Source organism: Candoia aspera, chromosome 5, assembly GCF_035149785.1.
Source record: "Candoia aspera isolate rCanAsp1 chromosome 5, rCanAsp1.hap2, whole genome shotgun sequence".
NCBI lineage: Eukaryota > Metazoa > Chordata > Lepidosauria > Squamata > Boidae > Candoia > Candoia aspera.
The window spans coordinates 81,400,335-81,428,151 of NC_086157.1; the positions used below are offsets into that span (position 1 = coordinate 81,400,335).

General features: G+C 38.4%; 1 protein-coding gene across 2 annotated transcripts in view; it reads left to right on the top strand.

Annotated features, from left to right (window-relative positions):
• The window catches only part of CD47 (CD47 molecule), a 79,547-nt gene extending 65,109 nt beyond the window's left edge, over positions 1–14,438 (top strand). For both annotated transcript variants that reach the window (XM_063305577.1, XM_063305578.1), the window contains 4 exons: positions 85–180; positions 1,973–2,068; positions 6,635–6,666; positions 13,577–14,438. In XM_063305577.1, the coding sequence (XP_063161647.1) occupies positions 85–180; positions 1,973–2,068; positions 6,635–6,666; positions 13,577–13,588 (236 nt within the window). In that variant the 3' untranslated portion in view covers positions 13,589–14,438. The remainder of the gene's footprint in view (positions 1–84; positions 181–1,972; positions 2,069–6,634; positions 6,667–13,576) is intronic.
• Positions 14,439–27,817: the final 13,379 nt, after the last annotated feature.

Sequence of the window (27,817 nt, forward strand, 5' to 3'; positions counted from 1 at the left end):
TTTCTTGGAAGATCCTGCTTGTTTTGTTTCTCATTTATTTCTGAATACGTTCTCTTCTTCTTAACATTATTGTTCTTTCCCTAGTCTTTGAGAGGCCACGATGGTTCGCACGTTTTTTGCTAGGACTGAAAGCAATTGGATATCTAACTGCTGTGGTTGGATTTGCTTTTTGTGTGAGAGGTAAACTGTGTACTCTATCAAAGTAATATGTCTTACAGCTTGGATCTAAAGAAGTTATTTAACTTTTATGCTGTGGCTGTCACAAACGAAAACAAAATTACAACAAAGCCTAGCTATATATCTATATTAAATTCAATACTTTTCAGATATTATCAACCCATATCAAATGCCACTGGACTTCCACTGTCCTAGTTAGCAAGGGAAAGAATGCCGGGCCTTGCAGATCAGCATCGTCTAACGTGGTCTTGAAAATAAGGTAGTGCAAATGATTGCAAGTGTCACTTCCAAAAAGAATGAATCCCTTTGAAGATTGGCTTACCTGTAGCTTAAAAAGGGGTTGCTTTTGTGATACTATCTCTGTTTTTTTTCCTTCCTTGCCTAATTACTTGTTCCCCTTACCTCCTCTTCATTCAATTTATTCCCTCCTTCTGCTTTCCTTTCTTTCTTCTTACCCCATTTCTGTGTGGTCCTTCCCTTGCTCCATTCCTCCCTCCCTTCTAGCTGGGACATACCATGGTTATACATGGGTTCAGTTCCGAGGGGGAAAAGGTACTTGGCACAGGGCCTGCATGTGAGCATCTGTCAGTGTATCCTTAAGCCAAACATGGATTTTCCTGGGGTGCTGCTGCTGCTGCAGCTGTTGGCAGCAGCTGTTCAGTTCAAAAAATACAGATACTTTAAGGAGCTGCCAAAGAGGAAAAAAATCTTACATTTAGCGATTTGTTCCTTTGGAACAAATATGGTATTTTATAAATTTTACATTGCTTTCATGTTTCCCATCTTGAACTTCTATATGACATGTGGATACAAATATAACAAATAAAGATATAAATAAAGATACTGTGTACATCATCAGGAAAGACCGATTGCTTGAAAAGGACATCATGTTTGGTAAAGTCGAGGGCCAGCGGAAAAAAGGAAGACCTTCAATGCAATGGATTGATACTATTACCACAACAATGGATGCAAACACTGAAACAGTCAGGCATATGGTGCAAGACCGAACAGCATTTCACTCTGTTATACGTAGGGTTGCCATGAGTCGTAAATGACTCGACGGCAGCTAATAACAACAACAAACCATATCAGAGTTGTAAAATTCCAGATAATAGAGAAAACTCTGTTTGCTGCCATCTAGTGGTTGTTGCACTTTTGCAGCCCAGATATGGAAGCCCTATTTAATGCGAATTGTGAAGCATTGTGATACAATTTAAACAATTGAATTTTTGAGCATACATTTTTGTTCACAATGGAGACCATCCTGCTTTCTGATGAATCAGTGGTTTTGAGAACAGATATGTTACTATGGCAGACATTTTGTGAACAAGAAAGGCTTTCTTCACAGCAGACTTTCTGTAAGAGTGCCTTTGAGGTACTCTTAAAATTCCAAATATGCCTATCAGGCTTGTGAGTTGTGGGGTCCTTGTCACATCTGGAAAAGTTCCACTGTTAAGTGGTGCAGCTGTTTTAACTGATACAGTCTTTCCTATGCCAATTAAAAAGACTCACGCACAAACTATTCTGTAGATAAGAAATAAATATAATTCTGCTAGTCCTAACTTTTATATAATAAAGCCATGAAAATATCAAACATTCATTATATATATAATTTCAAGATATCCTTGCATATTCTAGTATCATGTCTGAATAGCATAAGGCTAGAGAGCTATGACCACAAACATCTGTGCAGTAGTTGTTCAGAGCTGGATAAACAAGTATGCAGGAAGTACAAGCTCCATCTTTCATAATCTTTCAGTGCTAACCTAAACACCCACATTTTTTCTCTCAACAGCATGTCACCCGAAAAATGGATCTGTTCTGATTGCAGGCTTAGCAGTTATTGATGTTGCAGCAGTAATTGGCTTAATTTATATTATTATTATAATTGGTAAGTAATTCCTGTAGAAAATGCTTATTCATTTATTTAATACAATTTAAAGGCTGTTTGACCCCGGTTGACTCTGGGTGGGTTATATTTTAAACAACAGTAATAAAAGAACTGTTTCTTTTATAAGCATTATAAAAAGCATTATAAGCATTCGGAAGTCAAACTGTATAACAGCACAACATCCTATGTGGGCTCAACCACTACTGTACCCCAAGGCCTGAGTTTATATAAGGTTTTCAGTGATTTTCTGAATGTCATCAGGGTGGGAGCTATATGGATCTCTGGAGGGATGGTGTTCCAGAAGGCAGGTGAGACTGTTCAATTGAAGGGACCCTAAGTGAACCCACTCTGCCCAGCCACACTGGATAGACAGAAACAATCAGATATAGGCAGTCCATCAATATCCAGGCTGTATGCCATAAAGGGCTTTATATATGATAACCAACACCTGAAACTGCACTTGAGCAGTAGCATCACATGGGCATAATACAGTATGCTTCTCACTGCCTGTGCCTCTGCATTCTGGATGAGCTGTAACTGCTGAGTGGTCTTTACAGGCAGCCCAGTGGAGAGTGCATTTATGAGGTGACTAGGGTGTGAGTGACCGTTTGAATGGCCTCCTGACCCAGGAACAGGCATGACCAGCACACTAGATGAATCTGTGTGAACGCCTTCCTTGGTCACAGCTGCCATCTGCTCCTTAAAGTATATTCAAATATAATTTAAATATACTTCAGATTAAGCTTATATGATGCATAAATATTCAGTTAAGAAAATTCTTGATGTGCTTTTAGAGATACTAAAGCAATAATTCGTTTTTTATAAAACAAATATTTGGATCATGATCTAGCATTGTTTGTAAATGAGGAAAGTTAGCACAATGGGTGTCCTTCTCTGTCATGTCTGAATCTGTTTTATGTGAGTAGAAAGGAAAACAGAAGAATGATCAGTGCTACATGTCTCTAGCAAAGAAATCTCCAAATCTTGACAAAGTTCACGGGTTCTGCTCTGTTTTATGCTGAAGCTCCCTTGAGAAACTTGTATGTGATTCACATATATAGCAGTTAAATCCAGTTAACTATCTGTGTCATATGGGGCATGTTATTTTACACACTTGATGCAATTATTATTGCATATCTTTTTTAGGCATATGAGGATCTGAATGAATCACACTTAATATGTGATGTTCTACTAATTAGCCAAGCTTCCTCTAACAAAAAAATATGGCTTAATGAACATGCAATTAGAAAATGTAGCTTGGGTTATTGGACAATCTAATATAGCACTGTATATTTGATACTAAAGGCAATAACAACACCACAACCTTGTGCAATATTAACAACTCTCAAGACCTTTAGCTGCATTAACAGTTGTATTATATGTCTCAATCCACGACTGGAATGTGCTTTCATACACCCTTGATCAGGAACAGTTTATTGCGTTCACTTATTTTTTCCTAATACATGTATACCACACCTTTCTATTTGAATATTTGAAGCCTCAGGCAGTTAAGGGAAAAAATAAGGAAACTTTATAACAGATGAATTAGACAGAGTGACAGGTCAAAAATTATGGCATTTATTAAATAAATAAAAGCCTGCCAAAATTAAATGAGTGTTTAAGAGTTTATGGAACATCATTAAGAGGAGTACAGATGATCAGTCAAACAAAATATGTGGACATTTATATGAGTCTCTAAAATTCCACATCTTAAAAAATTGAAGGTGACTGCTGTATGATCGGTGCGTGCAATGCCATAAACTCTTTCTTCACTTTGCACACAATTAGTCTTTTTCATTGGTTCAGATACAGTACTAAGCATAATGTGGTATGTTAGCTTATGTCTTGTTTCAAAGTATTTTGTGTGGACCTGGCCACTATGGCTTGTTTAGCAGACCATATTTAAAATACTAGATTAGTGTTACGTTGGTTCTGTGTGAATGCAACTATTCTGTTTCTGCTCATAGTATATTAAAATATGTGCCAATAGAAAATATTATTCTGAAATCTGTATAAAGAAGAATCTGCTGGCAACTGGAGATTTCACTCTCATATTTTGAAACATGATGATTTTCTTGGTGCACAAATCCTCAGTGCAGTGTGGTTAGAGAGCTGGTCATGGTAGGCAGAAATATAAACAAAGGCACAACCATGACTACTTAAACAAGCAAAAGTCAAACAAGCACTAATCAATAGTAGCTCTTTAATCCTAAGTTATGTCAAATATAGAGAAATACTTGAGTCCAGAATTATCTACACAGCATCACATTTAGAGTTACTTCTTAGTATAAGTTTCCCATTAATTTATTCGTACATTGCGTTGTTACGCGTGTTTTCAGCAAAAGGCATGCCATATCATGTATGATTGGTTTGTTTGCTACAAATATTTGAAAGGTGTATTAGGTACCTCATTTTATTTCTATTATGGTGCAAAGAGAAAGAGGCGGTCTGTACTGGGTTAATGGGAACCCTACAATCTTTAAGAATTGATTGGATTTCATTTTTCCCATTGGGAACTTAATTATAACCCCAAATACTCAAATTTGTGCTTGGAGTTAGCAGACAGTAATACTGTAAATTGCTTTATATTTGTTCACACCACTTGGTCAATCTAGTTCAGTGTTCTCTGTTGCGGTGATGGTCATTTTTCCTCATTTTGACCTCCTAAGGCTAGAGGGAATAGGATGGTGACCAGACCAGAGGGACAGTATCTTGCTCAAAAGAGTAGTATTAAGCCAGGAAAAAAAAAAAAATCAAAACAAAACGTTTCTTTCTGGGAGGACACCACACTCAGGGTGCAAGTTTGGATGGCTTAAAATATGAAGCCTATTTCGCACTTTTGGGAGGGCAGTATGAGAAAATTATGTCACAGAATGTTGGCAGAATTATCAGGGAATTTTTACAGTGTAATCTATAGGTACTGTGGAGCCTTAAAATGAGATTTGGGGCAAGGTTGCCCATCCATGACTTTATTTTAGTTTAAAACAGTTTAAATACAGTTAGTTAAAAATCCAATAAAGTTGTCATTTTGCTATTGAATTTCAGTGGTGCAGTTTAAGGGAGCTTCAGAGACCTCAAAATGATGGCTCACATCTGATTATCTTGCAGACAAATCCTTTCCAAATTCCCAGGGTTCCACTTTATGTGGCACTTCGTTCTAAAGTAGAATTAATTTTGATGTCCCATTATTTTATCATGATTTAAACAGCAAGATTTTAGTATAAGTGGAGGGTGCTGATAAAAGGATGCTTTGAAATAATAAAGCAATCTAAAACTGTGTTAAATAATAAATGATTTGAGCCAGCTTTGATGTACAAAGTTATTGCCCTTATGTGCAGTGCCAGCTGGAATGTAGTCATGGTTGGTTTAAAAATATTTATATCCTGTTGTTCTGTTACAAATAGCTGCACCTAATGAAAATTATAAATCAAATGATTAAAATCATAGTATGAGAAAACAAACTTCAATCAACAGAGAGAAAAAATTTAAAGGATCACAGTCTACAATAAGTATTGTTGGTATATTCCTGAAAGCTAGTTACATATGTAGTTCCATTACACAGTGTCTGTAACTAGTGTATGTAAATAGATTTTTACATATCTAAACATTAAGAACAATTTTATCTTCAAAAAATTCTTTTTCTCTTTATCCACCTGACATCACAGGGAACATAAATGTGGGGTGATGATGCTAAGTAGATTGTAGAGTGTTGAGAATATATTGAAAACACATTATTTTTCTACCTGCATGCTCAGAACTCAAGGGAATAGGAAGTACAGGATATGGACAATTTACTATAATCTGCACCAGAAATAATTGTTTCACAAAGTCAGATTAGATAGTAATTCCAGGATCATTCTCAATTCCTATATCCCAGTATGGCTGCTTCCATTATAAGAATCCATTGTTTCAGTTGCTCAGTTTCTTTCCTCGATATTCAGTAAATGGGGATCCCAGTGTTTGTTTGTTTATTTACTGTATTTATATTTCAAAATTATTCACCACCCATCTCACTCAAAGAGTGACTCTGGGTGGTTTACAATAAAGCAAGAACAAATACTAGTTAAAATACAAGTTAAAATACAATAAAACATTATTCTTAAATTTTAAAAAAATTGTAATCCAAGACATAGATGCTCCAAACACAAGAAAATGAACCCATAGCAAATTGCATCTGAGAGATATAGGTTAACATTTAAAGGGTTAGTGTTTTGATAGCCTTGCTGGAATCAGAGCAGATTCCTGCTGGATTAACCCTGTTGTAGAAGAATAATTATAGGAGGACAGCTTGCTAGTCTTCAGTCCTGCCTTGTATAACTAAACTATCTAGAGTTTCCCTAACATTGCAGTGGTTTGCTTCTTATTTTTTCCTAATTTAGTTTATAAAGGTTGTCATAATGCAATGAATGAAAGACAGAAATAGATCCCTTCTTAAAAAAATGATGGGACTTTAGGCTGAAATTCTGATGAAATCACCTATGCAAAGTGATTAGATGTTTGTGTTTTAGGTATCTAATAAGAATATGTATATTACATATATGTATACATATATTTTTTGTAACCTAGGTTCCAACTTGAAAGATCATCAGCCTCCAAGGGTAAGCTTAAAATTAATGTATTTGGAGTGTCTCGGTGGCTCAAGGAATTTGTAATGATGTGCTGAGCCTTTCACAATTGCAGGATGGTAGCAAGCAAAAGCCACAGAAAACATGGCAAGAATGTATATTGTCACCAACTGGCTATCTATACTTTCTTCAAGGATCTTGACTGATTATGTGCCATCAAGTCAGTGTCAACTCTCTTGGGACACTATAAACTTGGGTTTCCACATTTTTCATTCTACTCTGTAAGAAGTCTTTCTGGCAATATCTTTTCTTACCCTGTTCTATATAGAAACTCTGCAAAATGCAAACTTGACTTGCAGCTTGACCAGTTATCCACTGGAATCAGGACGCTCTGTCTATGGGTGATTAGTATTATTATATTACTGTATTCTGTATGATCAAGATTTAATGAGGTATTTAAAAATTAGGTTGAATTATTGCCTGTATGTAATATATGTTTTTATTTATTTATTTTGTTTAATTTGGATTCATAAGCTGCCCAAGTCCAGTGGAGTCATTTTCGTTGTTTTTCCCCTTTTTTCTTCTGTGTATCATTACACTTTCTCCCCCACCTTTTTTTCCACTCTCGTTTTTATATTAAAGCTATAAAAAAATTAAAAGCCCCATTTATGAGGAAAATAGCCATTTAAAAAACAACATCCAAAAATGCTGGAAAAATGCAATCAAACTAATGTATGTCAATTAATTTAGGGTTTGAACCCTGAAATGCCAGTTGGCCTGTCATGCTTAGCTGTTAATGAATAGATAAATCAATTTATTTTCTCTTAAGAGTGCTCCACAATGTAATCCCCAACTCCACCCCACCCTGACTGAAGGCCAATTTTAGCTTTTGAGTGGCATGTCAGTGGCCACAATCAAAGAAGTAGTTAAAGCCATACAAAGAAGTGGGACAAAAACAAAGCTTAGTTACATATGCACCTAGCTAAAATAAAATCTAACAAATTACATCAGTTCCTATGTTAGCTCCCTATATATTCTGCATTTTCTTTCTTCTGCTATGTATCTCTGCTTTATAATTTAATTATTGAACAGGTTTCAAAGATTCACACTTGATTTGGATGAACATTTGCGTTTTTAAGATAGACATTTTGCTAAGTTTTGGATAACTGGTACAGGAAATGCAAATACATTGTATGTGAATTACTGTCTTGCGTGGTCCCCTATAAATTCTTGGATGATTAAAGAAAGGCAGCATATCATGCTGTGAAGAGATGAGCAAATAATTGTATGCATGTGCACAATATTCCTAAGTTTTGCTTCTTGTTTTGTGATAGGTACTTCTCTGTCCTACAAGATCTTTATGATCTACAACTTTAGATATGCATGTTCTGTTATATGAAAAATTGTGCCTAGGGAGATGATTGATAGGAGACAGCATGGCTGTACAATAGTGATAGGTAAGGCAAATCCATGGGCAGCCAGGACCGATGAGTCTCTTACAGGGTGTACTAAACTGACCCCCCAGGAACAAACAAACAAACAAATCTGGAATATCACAAGATTGTTTGGTTCTTGCACAAGATCACATGAGATAGCAAGATGCAAAATTTCCCACGGTTGCCTGCTGCCTGGGATGATTGCTGACTCCAACTCTACTGCCTTTCATCTAGGCTGCCTTTATTATGCTCCTTTTCCTTTGATATGCATAGAGAGTAGAAAGATGGTTGAACTTGTGGACTTCATTGCAAGTCTGTGTCTAACAAAATGCAAATAGGGAGAAAACTTTTGTTTTTGTACCTAACATTTAAGGTGGTATGGGGAACCCATGATTGTCCCCTGCACAAATAAAAATAAAAGAGCACTTATACCTACCCTTTTCCTTGACCCCTAGTTTTAAAGGCATGTAAGTACAGTAGTTTAAGGTAAGGGAGTCAGTTATATTAGTTTTATCAGTCTGAAGTGCCATACTGTAGTTCATTTTATCACCTCTGTTAGTGTTTGACGTCTAGATCTCTTCTTTAACTCAGTTTTATTCTACTTGAGTCTGTTGTCACTAGTTCTCTAACCATACCTGAAAAAAATAAGCTGTGGTACAAGTTCTTTTAATAATTCATTTGTCAGACATCCACCACTCTTTGACTTGTTTCCTTTATTACTCTGGCAACAGATGAAATTTCTAGCCCTTTTCTTTAAAGCAGGTGTACAATGTGCAGTGCACTATTGTGGGTGTATCAAGTTCTGCACTGTGCCCTAGTGGAGAAGTTAATTTTAAAATAGCAGAGTAGAAGTTGGGTCACACATTTCTTACTCCTGTCCATGTCCTATTTGTGAATCCCTCCCTCCCGGCTTGCTTTAACTGTAGCATGGTATTACGTCTGCACTGGCACTTGCCAAATTTTTAGGATCATTAAGTTTGAAATCATTCCTAAACCATGGTTTCAGACTGGTTTTGTGGGCAATCCTGGTCCATGCTAACCAGGTTTATTCTTTTCTTTAAATGATTTGTATCTTATTCTATTATGTGCCCTTTTGGGAAAGTTCATAAATTATCTGTACAATTGAGTAATCAGAAAAACATGACATAGTTAAATACAATCTTTAACTGGTAAGGACTTGCTCCTTCTGTGTGTATGTAAAGCATGTGTGTCTCTCTGTGTGTGTCTGTCAGTCTACCAACCTACTTACCTATCTAACTGAGAGCCAGTGTGGTGTAGTAGTTAACAGGCTGGACTAGGATTGGGAAGACCCAGGTTCTAGTCCTCCCTTCAGCACAGAAGCCACTGAGTGACTTTGGGCCAGTCACTCTCTCTCTCTCAGTCTTGGCCAGTATGGTAGATTAATGAAAAGGCCAGAGGACTGATTCAGGCTGAAAAAAATACATGAATAGAAATTAGGCACCGAGGTCTTTGTTTTGTGCCTAAAATCTTGAAGCCAAAGTCACACACAATGTACATAGACTAACTTTAGACCAGTTTAAATAGTTAGTGCTTGGTAAAAATGTTGTTAAATAAAGCATTCACAAGAGGATTATCTTGATATCCAATGTTTGGCCATCTTAGTGGTCAAATTTTAAAAATTACTGAACTTATTGATATGAAGTGAAATAGAAAGAAAAGGGATGTATATTGGTATTTTATAATGACAGCATCGTATATATCTGATAAGGTCATCACATCCCTTACCTGGTTCCTTAACTATGTTTTAGGAAAAAGAGCTGCCTCCTATTTCCAATATATTAAAGTAGTAATTCTGTTGCACTCCAATGTTTTGACATAAATATACCTGATACTATCTTTGTTAAAGTTTTGATAATGTGTTTGAAAGGAGCATTGGTTTGGTTCTTCAGCTTGTTTCTGTGATTTGTAGTTTGCTACCAGTTAAATGAAATGTGTTCCACAGTTGTCACTGCAGACACGATCTTGCTAAATACAGCTACTTGTTGTTTCTAGTGTTTTGTTTTTTTGTATTACAGCTAAATTGTAAAGAGAAGTTATTGCCACTGAAGTACTTCTGAAGCAGGCATGCCATCATCATTTATAGCCTGGAAATAACAAAACCTGTCATTAACCTTTCTAATGTTTTGCTGCCTCTTTTATTTGTTTTGTAGAATCACTATTTATTGTATATATCAATTAGAGTTGTTTAATTTTGGATCTCCAAACTAGACATGAAAGCTTTATATATTTTAAATATTTTACAGAAAGCTGTTGAAGAATCACTTAATGGTAGGTGGTAATTGTAATTTTGTCCAGTTTGGGAGATTTGGCATTGGTGTTTTGATTGACATCAGAGAATGACTGTTGGTGCTATTCAGCAACAGATAGTGATCAAGACAATACTGTATAAAATTAATCATGGCATCAAATCACTAGTGATCTTCTGGTCATTACAAGTGTTAGTAAATGCTTTGCAGTACAGTAGTTCTTGGTTTGTCTACTTTACGGTATTTTTAGGATAAATGGGATAGTGATCATATAAGTTGCTTGGCCAAAAGAATCAGTCTCTAAATGTGAAAGGAGATTTCTTCTAAAAGGTAGATGTTACCCTGCCTTTTGCATGGGGTGCATGAATTTCTCGGATGATGCTAAGAAACACTGCTTTTTCTGTCTTGCTGTTGGATCTCCAAGTTCTTACTTTATCCAGCTGGTTTGGAAGCACTTGTGCTGATATAAAATCAAGAGGAATGTTGATTGTGTATGGATTATCTAGAGGTATTTTTTTAATGTTGGTACTCTCATTTCTTCCATGTTACATGGAATTATGGCATGCTGTGATCTATTCTGTTCTTGCTTGTTTGACTAACTACTAACTTCTTGCTTGCTTTCTCGAAAGATGCAAAAGGAGTGATGTTAGAATGATGATGGTGAGTAATCATAGTCTGTATTTGGGGTGCATTTTTTTTAGACAACATGTCTTTGTTTTTCTTTTGTTCTACATATTTTTAAAATAGAATTTGGAATGCATGGTTTAGTGTTATAGTCTCATCGCAATAAGACATAAATAGTTATCAGCTTGGTTATGACATAAGCTTCATCATAAAATTGTTCCTATTTCTCAACCATGGGTTTGTTTCTCTTCTAGTGTATAGCAGCAATATACCACAAACCATTGCTTTCCTTATTTTTCAGAACTTGGCACATTGTTTTTGTTGCAATTGCTCCAGAAATATGATCATTACACTAAGTGTCCCTGGCCCTCTGGCATATCAAGCAAAACATAATTATCTCCCAAAATGTCTATAAATAGTTGAGCTTCAAAACTCCACATGTTATAAGGCTTCTGTCTGTTCCTAAGCTAGTGTAAAGAGGAATTTTCCCAGGCCTTTGGAAAATAGCGGGAATTTGAGGGGAATGGTTCAAGCTGATAGGTTTTTCTTGTTGCCATTGGGAGCAGAGAAAATGCTTAATGTTGTTAAGTTTAATTTAAATTCCCAGATATATGTTGAAGTATCCCAGTCTGTATAACATTAAATATATTGTTTGGTTCACAATTCTAGTCCAACCCTCGTCAAGGAACCACTGATAGTCCATGTGGGTACCATAAGTGGCCTCTGAGACAGGCACCAAAATAAAATAAAGTACTTTAAAAATGGCTGAGATCTCAATATATTGCCAAATCTTGCAAAATTTTGATTTTTCCCCTCAAAATCTTGAAGGATTTTAGTCAGAACACAATCTCAGAGATTTGGCAGTTTCCAAAGATTTAACATAACTTAATCAATACAAAAATCCTGAAGATGCTGTCTGGGAGAATTCTGCACTGGGCAGAAGATTTGTCCAAGACTTAAATTGTATAATTCTTTGAGTGAAGTCCACCCTTGGTGTGCCAGCAGACACTGCAGTGCTGACTCCTGGTTCTCGTCATTGTCCTCAAAGTTATTGATGATAATATAGTTATATGTATAAAGGAAAACACTAGAATCCTGCTCTACAATATTTTCATTATATCTTTAAAACTTGAAGATCATTTCTGATGTCTTCTGGCAGTATTTCTCAACCTTAGCAACTTTAAGATGTTGCTGGATTTCTTAAGTTGCCAAGGTTGAGAAGCACTGTCTTATAGCAAAGAAGGTAATTTATTGTTAGCAAAAGCTAATTCTCTGAACATTATTCCTTTCAAGGCCAAAACTGTACTGCCCATATTTAAAGGGGGAAGTGTCAGTAGACTTGTGATGCTCCAACTTTTGAAGAAGTATGAAACCGATAGGGTTTGGGAAAAGGGGAAATTCCAACACATATTAATGAGGATTGAGTACGTGGATGATGGTTGGCACAGAGTTTGGAATGGAATATCCTAGGGTAAAGGGCCTGGCTGAGTGGTTGTATGTGTAATAGGAGCTCTTTACATTTTAACATTATGTTATGGGTTCTACTTGGTATAACTTGCTACTTTGGTTATTAAATTCAGTAACATAAACAGTCATGTTTGTGAGACATCTATTTACTATGGAAATGATCAGTCTTTTTGATTTATGTATCTGTTTTTTTGAATTGTAAGATCTGTGTCATGTAGATCCATTTGGCTAATTTACAGCTGTAAAACTGACTGCAGTGGCTCAAGCATGCAATCTCTAAATGTATTTTTTTTTCTTACTGACTTATTAAAGTAGAGTGGAGAATGCCATATTTACTATCAATCAGCTGAAAGGAAAAATAATTGAACAAATGTTCATACTGTGTGTGCAGCATTCCTCTCTGACTTGCTATTTACTTCAGACTTCATTGATTTTTATTTTATACCAAAGCCATTACATGGGGATCGAGATTAATTAATCTTTCACTGTAGCCTAACTAGTAAGTAATTAGGTCTTATGCAGTCAAGCAGTTAATCACTGGGATAATCATGAGTGTTTCATCAGTTTGTTCCACATGCAAATTCTTGTTTTAGATGCAGTCAAATAATAACTTTATTTACTCAAATGCAGTAACATAGTCCTTAAACTAATTTTATAGTAATACGGAACAGTAATTTAAATACATTTGATGGGGTCTAAAGGGTCATGCACTAACATATATGCGCACTGGGTTTTAAGTTCCTATAATAATATATTGAGGTTGCCGAAAGCTGTCCCTGGAAGTTGGCAAATACTTATTGTCATACTAAAAGGAGCGTCATGACTGTTCATCAGACGCAGCACCTTCCCTGAATGTAAACAAAGACCCTTCTTCCTTTTATTCAGAATGATTCTGTATGGGTTTATAAATCACACGTATGAGAAATGCATTTAAATAAATGTTGAGGTACTGAAAAAAAATATGAAAATGTTATGCAATTTTACTAGAGATTTCCCTATGAAATGACAGTGTTACAGCTGTCCTTTCACCTTTCCTTTCATTTTGTAAATATAAAAGTAATTCATAAGTAAGATGCTCAGTGCAACTGTAAAAAGAAAGAAAAGAAAAAAGCTCAGGTTTTGAATAAGGATGTTGTGTTTATTTTCCAGCACTTGATGTGAGGTAATTGAATCCAATATGGACATGGAAACAAGTGGAGAGAGACTTTTGTTGATACACCGTGGCCTTGAAGATGCACTATTCAAAGAGAAGTAAAATCAGGAAATTAGTTGTTTTGCATGTTTGGAAGTTCTGTAATGACTCACCTGATGTAACTTTTTAGTCACAGCAGCTGTAGTAATTTTAAAAGAAAAGTAAGTGTATGCACGTGAGGTTTCCCCCTTCCCTTTCTGAATGGTGGAGGAGGGCAAAAAACAGAATGCTCTCTAGCCACTTCCTCTTGTGCTGCACTGCTCAGAATGATCTGGAAAAGGCCATTTTGCATACAGACCAAACATCATGAGGGACCACTTTTGGACATCACAGTCTTAATACGTTGGCTTCATCAGCTCTGGGCCAGGTTTTTTGTTTTGTTTTTATTTTGGTTTTGGTTTCACTAAACAGCAGCTTGCTTCTATAGAATAGCAATCTTCAGCACATCCTTGCATTGTAGAAAAGGTTGCAGTGCTGAAAGTCTGAAGTGGGGGTTGCTCAAACGTTAGCAGTTCTCTTTTCCTCCCAGAACAATTTATTTATTTATTTATTTATTTATTTGCACGCACACACACACACATATATATATATATATATGTATGGGACTGGACTGCCCCCCGCCCCCGTCCACCACAGCTTGAAAATTGGTGAACCTCAGCCCCATTTTTTAAAAAAATGTTCAGCTAAGCCAGCACTGGGATGTTTGAAAGTATCTCAAGGTCACAGAACAGATTTCTATGGGACCACTTATTCAAATATTTGTACTGCATGATTGATTATATGGTTTTCTTTCTTGGATTTTTACTCACTGTCCTCTAATTGGATTCCCAATCTATACAGTCATGTGGAAAAGTAAGTACACCCCATGTAGTTTTTTAGCATATGTAGACATATCAATATTTTGTCTTCATTCAAACAGTATATAAAGATAAAGGTGATTTAAATGAATAAGAAAGAAAGACAATTGACTTCGCAATCATTTATTCAACAAAATATTAGCAGATATGCCATTTCTTTCTGTGAAAAAAGTAAGTACATCCTTGGCTCCAATACCTTGTACAGTAGTGCCCCCTTTGGCAGAAACAACCTCAAGTGGGCATTCCTTACAATTGTCTACCAGTCTCTGACATCGACTGGGAGGAATTTTTTCCCACTTCTCCATGCAGAATTTTTTTAGCTGTGCGATATACAGGGGGTTTCTCGCATGCACAGCTCATTTCAAATCACTCCACAGCATCTCAATGGGATTTAGATCTGGACTTTGACTTGGCCATTCCAAAACACTCCATTTCTTTCTTTCTTTATTTTTCCAGCCATTCCTTGGTGGACTTAACAGAATGTTTAAGGTCATTGTCATGTTACAAGGTCCATTTCTGACTGAGCTTCAGTCTTTTGACAGATGGTGTCACATTATGCTCAAGCACCCTCTAATACAATGAAGAATTCATAGTGGATTCTATGATGGTGAGCTGACCAGGCCCTGATGAGCAAAGCAGTCCCAAACCTCCACCATGCTTTACAGTTAGTACGAGGTTCTTCTGGTAAAATGCTATCTTTGGTTCTTGCCAAACATGTCTTCTATTACAGTGACCAAATAAGTCTATCTTTGGCTTGTGTGTGTTCAGAACACATTTATTTATTTATCTATCTAATTTATCCCCGCCCATCTCCTCCCATCAGAGGACTCTGGGCAGTTTACAACAATAAATTAAAACCATCACAATAAATACAAAGAGTAAAATACAGTAAAAAATAATATAAATAAAAGTAAAAATAAAGAATCCAAGTGGTGAAGAATCTAAAACAGTCCAAGTGTGGGAGGAGTGGTCTATAGCAACCATCCCCATGTAGATCTATTCCCCTCTCCACCCCAAGCGAGGCAGCAGAACCAGGTCTTCAGACTCCGCTGAAAGGCCAGGAGCGATGGGGCCAATCTCACCTCCGGGGGCAGGATGTTCCACAGGGCAGGAGCTACTGCAGAGAAGGCCCACTTCCTGGACCCCGCCAGATGAAATTCTTTTACAGACAGGGTCCGTAGCATGCCCTCTCTGCACGATCAGGTGGGACGGGTTGATGTAATGGGGAAGAGGCGGTCCCTCAGGTAACCTGGCCTCATGCCATGTAGGGCTTTAAAGGTAATAACACCTTGAATTGGACCCGGAAGCAAACTGGTACCCAATGCAGCTCACGCAGCAGTGGTGTTACATGTGCCCTTCTAAGGGCACCAAAAACAGCCCACATGGCTGCATTCTGGACCAGCTGGAGCTTCCGGATACTTTTCAAGGGTAGCCCCATGTAGAGCGTATTACAATTGTCTATATGAGAGATAACAAGGGCATGAGTGACTGTTCGAAGGGCCTCCTGGTCCAGGAAGGGGCGTAACTGGTGCACAGCACGTAGCCGCACAAAGACTCTCCTGGCCACAGCTGCCACCTGCTGTTCGAGCAGGAGCCGTGAGTCCAGGAGGACCCCCAAGTTACGCATTGGGTCTGTCTGGGGCAGTGCAACCCCATCCAGAACCAGAGATGTTAATGCCCCGGATACAGAAGAACCATTAACCCATAGCCACTCGGTCTTACCAGGGTTCATTTGAAGCCTGTTGTTCCCCATCCAGGCCCCCACAGCCCCCAGACACTCAGAGAGGGTGGTCACGGCATCACTTACTTCACCCGGAATGGAGATATACAATTGAGTATCATCAGCATACTGATGATACCTCATCCCATGGTGACGGATGATCTTGCGCAGCGGTTTTGTGTAGATGTTGAAAAGGAGCAGAGAGAGTACTGAACCCTGCAGCACCCCACAAAGGAGGGGCCGTGGGGCCACTCTCTCCTCCCCTATCAACACCGACTGGGATCAGCCCTGGAGGAAGGAGATGAACCAGCGTAAGACTATGCCACCCACCCCCAACTCCCTGAGCCACCCCAAAAGGATACCATAGTCGATGGTATCGAAGCCCTCTGAGAGATCAAGGAGAGCAAGGATGGATGCACTGCCTCCATCCTGCTCCCGCCAGAGATCATCCATAAGTGCATCCAATGCTGTTTCTGTCCCATAACTGGGCCTGAAACCTGACTGAAAAGGGTCTAGGTAATCCATTTCCTCCAGGACCCTCTGGAGCTGCAAAGCCACTTTCTCAACCACCTTCCCCAGAAAGGGGAGGTGGGAGACTGGATGAAAATTGTCCAGAACAGTAGGGTCCAGCGATGGCTTCTTGAGGAGGGGGTATACCAATGCCTCTTTAAAGGCTGAAGAAAACACCCCCTCTCTCAAGGATGTATTTAATCATCGCATGGACCCAACCATATGTCACCTCCTGGCCTGCTTTTACTAGCCAGGAGGGGCACGGGTCTAGATGGCATGTGGTGGCATTTACTGTCCATAGGATCCTGTCCATTTCCTCAGGTCCAACAGGATCAAACTGCTTCCAGACAACTGGGTAAGCTTGTTCCCCTGGTATCTCTCCAGACCACGCCTCATGCCTGGAGTCCAACTTGGAGCGAATCCGAGCGATTTTGTCCTGCAGATGCTCAGCAAATTCCTCTGCACGGCCCTGTAGGTGGGTCGCTCTCATGCTGAACTTCTAATGACAGCCTGGTCTGGGCAAGTTGGCAGTTGTTTAAAAACTTCTCCACTTGTAGATGAACTTTTGAACAGTAGGATGATTGATGTCCAATTGTTTGGTGATCTTTTTAAATCTCTTCATAGAAACATAGCTATCTATAGAGTACTCTTTTCATCTAGGCGTGGTAATACCACACACTTCAACAACAAAGAGCAAATCAAACTAAATCTCTGGGATTTAAATAGGAGAGGTTCCTCCCAGTCCTGTGTAATGATTTTCTGATCATTTGCCATTTTTAATTTTAGATAGTTGAGGTAGTGAGAAATGTAGGGGTATTCTTACTTTCTCCACATGTAAAATTTGAATTTATATTTATTTAAATTACACAATGGACTACAAAATGTAAATGGGGCCTGATATTTGTTATGTGATACCCACTTTATCTATAAATATTGTTGAAATGAAGATCAAGTATATGTATGTTGAAACATGTTGAAGAACTAAAAAAATTCAATGGGGTGTACTTTTTCACACAACTGTATTTTGACATTTTCTATAATAAATACACAAAACAGAAATAGAAGAAAACAATTTGTATAAGCTTTATTTATGCCTATATAGTATAAATATGAGTGGATGTGGTCTTAAGTGGACAAATATTCTTAGTATAATTTTTTTTTTACAAAAAAATAGAAATTAGTCTTTTTGTTTCCTAAATAAAAGCTTAATTTTGAACAAATTCAGATGGTCACAAAAGTCCCATCCACCCACTTGCTGTTAGTAAATCTGCTGTATATACTGTAATTCTTTGTGTTCTTCGGTGATCAGTATTGTAGTCCAAATATCTTTTTTCTCTTTTCCTCTTCTTTCAAATACTTTTAAATGCAAGGGCCAAGTTGAGTTTTAGTGGCTTAAGTCCCAACTTCTGTACTGTTGAATGTAGTCCTTTAATATTCATCAAGCTAGGAATCAACCCATAACAGTTTTGATAAATCATCTCCCCCCGCCACCCCCATATTCCATAGACTGCAGTCACGAGAAACGTATGCTTTGAAATATGTAGTGTTCTCATTTGTACTACAGGTTGCCAAGCATTCCAGATTAGACTGCAAATTCATAAACTCATGTTATGATTTATGTGATTTTGTAAAAGCTTTATACAAGAGGATTCAAGGAACTGTGTATCTCTAGTCTTCATGCACTTTAAAGTATTTAAAGTATTCTATACTGCGTTCATTTTACCACATGGTGCATAAAAAGGCTTTTTCTGGCCCTCTGTCTCCCTCTTACTGAGAATTCACCTACCATAAATTTATTGCAAAAGCAACTGCTTTATTTAAATAAGTGTTCTATTTTACTGAGTACTTAATTTGTAGTTACCTCCCTTCTATAAATTCAGATCAGTATGCTGAATCTACTCCCATTTGTTTTAATGTTTAGTGGAAAATTTACTCTTATTTCCTTATAAGTTTTCAGAACAGACTATTGCTACTTTTTCCCCCTATCAATAAATTGTGTTTCATACCAGAAAGGTATAGTGTTTGTTTTATTTTAAATTAGTTGAATATTTTTCCTATTATATTCAGCATCCCTCCTTTCATCCTTGTGCTACAAATAGAAGAAGAAGAAGAAGAAAAAGATGGCAGGATACATAAAACTTCCTAAATAGCTAAAATTATTCCATGTATCTCCTACCTCATTTGGATGAACTATTCAGTCTAGCAGTTAAAACAAAAACTTGTCAAAGGTTTGGCTCTTGAAAGACTATGCTACTGAAGACTAGAAATGTCATAAATTTCCTTTAATTTTAAATACTTTATTTTTTGTTCCTGGCAACACAGTTAATTCATTATACAGTATCTCTTTTAATGCCCAGCTTCTAGGAACAGTTTCAAGCTCTGCTAGGCTGCTTTTCTATCACAGTAAATCTAAAAATAGTTACGAATTCTTATTTTAACAATGTTCGTAACAAGTCCAGATTTTTTATTCAAAAATCATTAAAACATATGGTCAGTAATGTGATGTTACTCCTTGTTTAAAACTAAAATAATTCAGTACTATTGTAAATTACTGTATAACAATGTTACATGTTTGAATTTATTTCAAGCCATGCGTAAAAAGTAAATTCCTTGGAGTTATGAGCATCAGTGCAGAGATAATGAAAATGAATTATTCCAAATGTAAAATACAGTATCCTGTTTGCCACACCATGAGCATTATGCTTTATGTGTTTTAAGTCACTGAAAGGTTTTCAATGCCATGTACATTATTCATTCAACTCACGTTATAAAATGTAGTTATTTAAAAAAAAAAATTAATTATATGTCCTAAGAAAGTTCAGTGGAGCTCATGAAAGAAATAAATTTATTTGATCAGATGCTTGTCAGATTGAGCCTTTTAACACAGGTCTTTATAGCACAGTATTTCTCATGCATAAATTATTATTTTAAAAATATCATAAAAAGTAAATAGAAATCTTTTATGAGAGCTTTTAATGCAGAGTTACATAAGCAAACTGGACATAAAAAAACCTCAATTTCTGAGGATGTGATAGCTTATCTTTACAACGCCCTATACAACTTTGCCATGTGGTGTCCAGGATCTATCTATTTTTCTATCTATCTATCTATCTATCTATCTTTCCTTCCTTCCTTCCTTCCTTCCTTCCTTCCTTCCTTCCTTCCTTCCTTCCTTCCTTCCTTCCTTCTCAAATTTGTAACACTGCCCATCTCCCCCCAAAAGGGGGACCTTGGTGCTTACCAGCAACCTTCTCTGTCTGACTAATTCCCTTTTTAATCCTTCTGTTAAAAATATTACATTGGGAAGTCTACATGCTGGAAAGAGAGAGTTCCCTGTCATCAGATGGCTGTATGGTGATTTTTTTTCTTTTTTAAACAATTTATGCTTGTATGGAATTCATTTTGTGAATAGATAAGTCCCTTTGTAAGAGCAGCCATGAAACTACCTATGCTGAGGAGATGCTGGAAGCCACAAAAGGAACTATGCAGTTTATAAACAGTGTTGTGGTGCTCTTTGATTACTGACTGGTCCCAGCCTTCAAGGTATCAAAAGGTATTATTTTGGTATTCTTCAGGTTACCAGAATGTGGATGGGATTATTTTGTATTGCAATTTGTATATGGTTCCTTCACCAGGTTATCCTGTAACAGTGCAGATAAAAACTATACAACAATATAACTATAAATTTAAATGCAGTCATAATCACTATAAAAATCTACATTATAAACTATCTAAAACCAATGCTGATTTTACATTCAATTTCATTTTCAAATTCTTAAATTTGAACAGAAATGTTTTAACATCGCACTGAAAATAATGCAACAATCTTAGCATTCCAAAATCTGGGTGCCTCTGTAGAAAAAGGCTTCCCTTTCATAAATAAATTTAGCACTTTTCTTATCATAGTATCCTTCACTTTAAGAGGTGTAAGATCATCCAGTGATCTTCATGACTATCAGACTTTGAAATGTGGACTGATACAACAAAATGCACTCTCTTCATTACATTGGTTTCTGTCATGTTTTCACATACTGAACACTAGTTTCTCCTCCCCTTGATTTGCATTACTTTACTTCTGTAAACAGAACCTAATTAAGGTAATTAGGTTTATTTATTTACCTTTACTCTCATTCATCTGCACCCTTCTACATTCCATACCAGGTACCTGGGAAATGTTTTGATAGGGTAGGGGTTATGTCAGGGCAGGCAATTTTTTTGGCCAGGGACATAGTTGAAATTTTGTGTAAGTCTGGGGAGCACACTCACAAAATGGCTGCCAAAGTGGAACTAGTCAGTCACAAAACAATTTACAGCAAGATGAACTAGTCCTTTCCATTTGCTGTTTTCCACCCCAGATTACAATAACTTTTATTCAAAAGCCAGATAGTCTAGTATGGCATGACACCATGTAAGTTCCAGTGGTGGTATCTGGGACATATTGGCACTCCTGGACATCTTATTGTCTATCATGTTACTGGAAGAGCAACTTAAAGATACATACCTAAGTTGATACATTTGTTATAGTTATTTATGTCACTTGATAAATTTCAAGGTTGCCAGTGCTTACACAGATGCCTTAAATTACTAAAGTTTTTGAGCGTTCCTGTAAGATAATGTTTATTTGCACTATATATGGCAGAGCAACAGAAAATAAAGGGTTTATATTACCTTTTTCTAATAAAGTTTTATTAATTTTTCAAAATATAATTAAAACCCCAAATACAGAATATAGAACAGATAGAATACAAGTCTAAAAAAGAAACAAGAAAAACTGAAACAGTGCAAGAATAGACAGAAAAACAAAAGACAGGTCACTTCCGACCTTCTCCAACATAGATATAAAAGCACATAAAAGTTAATCTCTTGCTATTAATTAAACTTTGGTAACATTATTTCTATAAAATCAAACCATTTAATCATCAAAACCCAAAATCAGAACTTCATTTTTTTCCATTACAAGCAAATAGTCCAAAAGCGGCTTCCAAATAGAAACAAATCCAGTTACAGTATTTTCTCTTATCAATGCTGTCAGTTTAGCCATTTGCGCCGGTTCCATTAACTTAATCATCCAGTCCTCCATTGAGGGAATTTGTGCATCCTTCCATCTTTGAGCGTATAAGAGTCTTGCTGCTGTTATCATATATAAGAACAGAGTTCCATGTTGCTTCTCAAGCTGTTGGTCCATCAAACCCAAGAGAAACAGCTCTGGTTTCAATTGTAAGTCCACTTCGAGAATCTTTTGAATAATAGTATATATTTGATTCCAGAATTTCTTAGCTTTTCCACAAGGCCACCATATACCTTAGTTATGAGGTTGCAGTGAGTTTCTTCTCTTTATTATAGAATCATCTTTTCAGAAGTGCCCTATATTAAAATGGTGTCTAAGTAGAGGAATAGTCATGGGATACTTCAGATCCAGAAGAAGGGAGCACCAAGGAACCATTCTGTAGTTTAATGGAGAGTTGTGTAAGTGAAAATCACAGTAATAGCACCTGTCAGCTTGGATCAATTAAGTAAGCTATAAAAAAAAAACCCGCCAGAACAATGCTAAACAATCTGGGAATAAGATAGAAAAACAGAAGCCTCTTCAAACTTCAGAAAAACAGATAGAAAAACAAAAGCAATCTTCAGGGAAGTTGGAAGATAAGATTTTAACATAGTATTAAGGAAAACCTACAGCATCATAGAAATTATTGTAGACAGTTATATCTTTCCTTTCCTCCTGTTCCAGCACATTAACTAAGACAAGACAGGTTAAGTAAGCCCTTTCTCTTGTCTTAATATCATACATACAAGATTTTTTTTTTATTATTCTTACGGTTAAGTCTTAGGGCATTCCTGGATTTGACCAAGTCAGCTATATCTCCTTGGGCCATTGCTTTAAGGGGGGCGGGGGTGTCCCTCAGAGGGCCTGCATTGATAGCTATTTTCATGTAAATTCCTTAGTCCTGAAATTACAGAGTAGAAAAAATATTCCTGAAACATGATTCAGATGAATCTGAAATATCTACAAAGTAAGAAATTTTAGTCACTGTACTATTCTATTTTTACTTCAAAAAATCATACTGGTCCAATGTTCACCGAATGGTATTGTACTATTAGTTAGGAAACGGGGGGGGGGGGCAGAGGATGATGAATTTCATTTACAAACCATCTTATCCAATGGGAAAAGTGATCAAACAGACTTTTTTAAATGAACAAAAGAACAAGAAGACTCAGCCAGGCCCATCCTTAAAGAAACTGCAAAGGGGCCATGAAGAGATGGGCAGAAGGGTGAAGAAGCTGGATCACGGATAATTTTTCTTCCCCCTTTCTATTGAAAAAAAACAATACTGGAAGTGAACAACTGGCTACATGGGTGGTACCAAAGGGAGCAGGCTGTATTCTTTGGAGATGGAGTGTGTTTCCAAGCTGAGGGATTCCTGGGGGGAGATGTGCTGCATGTAATCTAATGTGCTGGGAAGAATGTATTTGGAAGGTAATCTGCAAACCTGATCCAGAGGGCTTTCAATTAAATCCAGGGAGAAGGGGAGAGAGAAGAGTCCAGAAATAGTCTACTAATCACACAAAATGGAACTAAGAGGTTATACAAAACAATAAAGGTGGGATAGAAAATAAATAAATAATACAAAATATGGAGGCACTCAATGAAAAGGATGCAAATGAAGGAAGAAGTAGGAGTGGGTCAAGCTATGTGACCCAAGATTCCATGTATATACAAATGCACAGAATAGGGGGAACAAACAGGAAGAACTAGGAGTCTTAATGCAAGAAGATGAAAATAATTTAGTATTTTTGTGCATTGCTGAAACCTATTGCAATGAAACTCATGGGTAGAGTGCAAGGGTTGATACGTATAACTTACTCAAAATGAATAAACAGGGAAGGAATAGTAACATTATGTTTGAAGGAGGTGCATAAATGTATTTTAGTCTAGGAATTTTAGTAGGACGGTCCAGTCAAGAGTATTTGGGGAAGAACACAACACAACAAAGGGGAAACAACAAAGATGCTGTTGTATGAATTTTATGTATGTATGTATTTATTTATTTATTTATGAAATATATATGGCCGCCCATCACACACAAACCAACTTTGGGCGGTGTACAATAAAACCAAAAATAAAACATTTTACAAAAGCAAATTAAAGCAATGAAACAAAAGATTGCGAGAGGGGAATATATCATGATGTTACACATGATGCAACCAGTGCACATTCTCCCTGTTACCAGGGGATCCCCAGGCCTGTTGAAAGAACTATGTTTTAAGGGATTTCCAGAAGGCCTCAAGGCTTGGGGTTAACAGCAGAACAGGACCGCCTCTCCTAGTTCCCATCAAGTGAAACTACTTAATAGATGGGACCCACAACTTGCCTCTCCTGCTGGACATGGTGGGGTGGGTAGATGTAACCAGGGAGAGGCGGTCCCTCAGATAACCTGACCCCATGCCATGTAGGGCTTTAAAGGTCAAAACTAACACCTTGAATTGGACCTGGAAGCAAACGTAACCAATGCAGCTCATGAAGCAGAGGTGTAACATGTCCTTCTATGGGGCACATATAACTGCCCTTGCCACTGCATTTTGCACCATCTGAAGCTTCCAGATACTCTTTGAGGGCAGCCTGATACACAGTGTGTTACAGTAGTCCATACAGGAGGTGATGAGGGCATGAGTAACTGTGAGCAGGGCCTCATAATCCAGGAATGGGCACAACTGGCAAACAACCTGAAGGTGCACAAAGGCCCTCCTGGCCACAACTTCCACCTGCTCCTTGAGCAGAAGTTGTGAGTCCAGAAGGAGCGCCAGGCTGTGCACTGGGTCCGTTTGGGGCAGTGCTACCCCATCCAGTACCAAAGATGGTAAAATCCCAGATTTGGATGGCCCAAAAACACAAAGCCACTTTGTCTTGCCAGGGTTCAGTTGAAGCTTGTTGTTCCCCATCCAGACCCCCACAGCCTCCAGGCACTGGGACAGGGCATCAGCAGCATTGCTTAGTTTTCCATGGGTGGAGAGAGACAACTGAGTAGCATCAGAGTACTGATGATACCTCACCCCATGGTGATGGATGATCTCCCCCATGTAGATGTTAAACAGGAATGGAGAAGGCACCGAACCTACAACACCATACATAGTAGGGGCTAAAGGCATGACTTCTCACTCTTAATCAACACCAACTGTTATTGGCTTCACAGGAAGAAAGAGAACCAGCACAATACAGCGCCACCCACTCCCAGTCCCAGGAGCCAATCCAGAAGAATACCATGGTTGATGGTATCAAAGACCTCCAAGAGGTCAAGCAGAGCCAGGATGTATTTATTTATTTATTTATCAAATTGTCACTGCCCATCTCCTCCCACCAGAGGGACTCTGGGTGGTTTACAACAATAATCAATAAAACAATAAATATATAATATTACCATATATAAAATATAATATCTAAAAAAACCCAGTTACAAGTAAACAATATAGATAAAAATAAAATCCAAATGGCAGAAATAACTCAGAAATAACTCAGTCCTTGTATGTGGCAAGCACTCTAGGGCACTAGCCATCCCCAAACACTAGCCATCCCCAAAATGACTCCCCACCCCGCCCCAAGCGAGGTAGCAAAGCCAAATTCCTCTGGAAGGCCAGGAGTGATGGGGCTAGCCTCACCTCTGGGGGCAAGATGTTCCAGAGAGCAGGAGCTACTGCAAAGGAGGCCTGCCTCCTGGACCCAGCCAGGCAGAATTCTCTTACTGATGAGGTCCACAACATGCCCACTCTGCATGATCGGGTGGGACAGGTTGACGTAACAGGAAAGAGGCAGTCCCTCAGGTAACCTGGCCCCATGCCATGTAAGGCTTTAAAGGTGATAACCAAGACCTTGAATTGGACCCAGAAGCAAACTGGCACCCAGTACAGCTCGCACAGCAAAGGGGTTACATGTGCCCTTCTAGGGGCACCAAAGATAGCCCACACAGCTGCATTCTGGACCAGCTAAAGCTTCCAGATACTCCTCAAGGATAGCCACATGTAGAGCGCATTGCAATAGTCTATGTGGGAGATAACAAGGGCATGAGTGACCATTCAAAGGGCTTCCCGATCCAGGGAGGCGCATAATTGGTGCACAACACAAAGTTGCTTAAAGGCCCTTCTGGACACGGCTGCCACCTGCTCTTCGAGCAGGAGCCATGAGTCCAGGAGGACCCCCAGATTATGCACTGGGTCTGTCTGGGGCAGTGCAACCCCATCCAGAACCAAGGATGACAAAGTCCCAGATACAGAAGAACCATTAACCCACAGCCACTCCGTCTTACAAGTGTTCAGTTGAAACCTGTTGTTCCCCAACCAGGCCACTACAGCCCCCAGACACTAAGAGAGGGCAGTCATAGTATCACTTACCTCACCCGGGATGGAGATATACAATTGAGTATCATCAGCATATTGATGATACCTCATCCCATGGTGACAGATGATCTCACTCAGTGGTTTCATGTAGATATTAAGGAGTGGAGAGGGAACTGAACCCTGTGGCACCCCACAAAAGAGCACTACCCTTATCCCACTTCCATCAGAGATCATCCAAAAGCATGATCAGTACCATTTCTGTCCCATGTTGAGGCCTCAATCCTGACTGAAAGTGATCCAGATAATCCACTTCATCCAGGGTCCACTGAAGATGCTGTGTGACTACCTTCTCCACAAACTTCTCTAAAAAGGGTAGGTTGGACACTGGACAAAAATTGTCCAGTACGGTGGGATCCAGCAATAGCTTCTTGAGGGGATGAACCAATGCCTTCTTAAGAGAAGGAACAACTAGAACCCTACCACATGTCACCCCCTAGGCAGCCTTAGCCAATCAGGAGAAACATGGATCTAATGACCAGGTGGCCAAGCTCACAGTCATAAGGACCCTGTCTACTTCCCCAGGCACAAACAGGTTCAAACTTTTCCCAGATAACAGGGCAAGACTGCAGGACTGGATCAAGGCTGTCGTGAATTTGAGTGATTTTGTCTGACAGATGCTTTGACAATTCTTCTGCACAGCCTTGTAGATGAATCTCTAAGTCCCCCTTGCCCAGAAGGGCTCAAGTTACTCAAAACAAGGTCATTGGATGGCTATCTGCAGATGCAATAAGGGTGGAGAAGTATTGTCACTTCACCACCCTTACCACCGCCACAAGGTAGGCCCTAATAGCAGCTCGTACCCATGTTTGGGTTTGTTAATCATTGACCTCCAGTGGCATGCTAGACATCTCTCATTTCCCTCAACTCTTCTGTAAAGCACATGGAGTGAGAGTATCCATGGGAATAGAGAGATTGCATGGGTGCAAGCTGATCTAAAGCCTCAGCTGCATTCCTAACAGTGACCAAAGCCTCAGTTGGACTGTGCAGCAGACCCTCAGGAAGACCCACCAGCTCTCTCTGGAACCCGTTTGGGTCCATTAGTCACTGGGGCGGACCAATCTAGTGTGCTAAAGACAACCAAGCTAGGCATAAGAGATGGATAAATTCCCTATTGACCAAATTATTTTATTTTATTTCATTTCTTTATTTCTTTATTTAATTTGCCCCTGCCCATCTCCTCCCATCAGGGGACTCTGGGTCGTTTACAATAATTAATTAAAACAACAACCATACAATAAATAAAATATACAAATATAAAATTACTCTAATAAATAGATATAAATAAGAGTAAAAAAGTAGAAAAGTCCAAGTGGCAGGAGAATCTAAAACAATCCAAGTGTGGGAGGAGTGGTCTGTAGCAGCCATCCCCATGTAGATCTATTCCCCTCTCCACCCCAAGCGAGGCAGCAGAACCAGGTCTTCAGACTCCTCCAGAAGGCCAAGAGCGATGGGGCCAGTTTCACCTCTGTGGGCAGCATGTTCCACAGGGCAGGAGTTACTGCAGAGAAGGCCCACTTCCTGGACCCTGCCAAATGGAGTTGTCTTACAGACAGGGTCCGCAGCATGCCCTCTCTGCATGATTGGGTGGAACAGGCTGATGTAATGGAGAAGAGGCAGTCCCTCAGATAACCTGGCCCCATGCCATATAGGCCTTTAAAGATGATAACCGACACCTTGAATTGGACCCGGAAGCAAACTGGTACCCAGTGCAGCTCACGCAG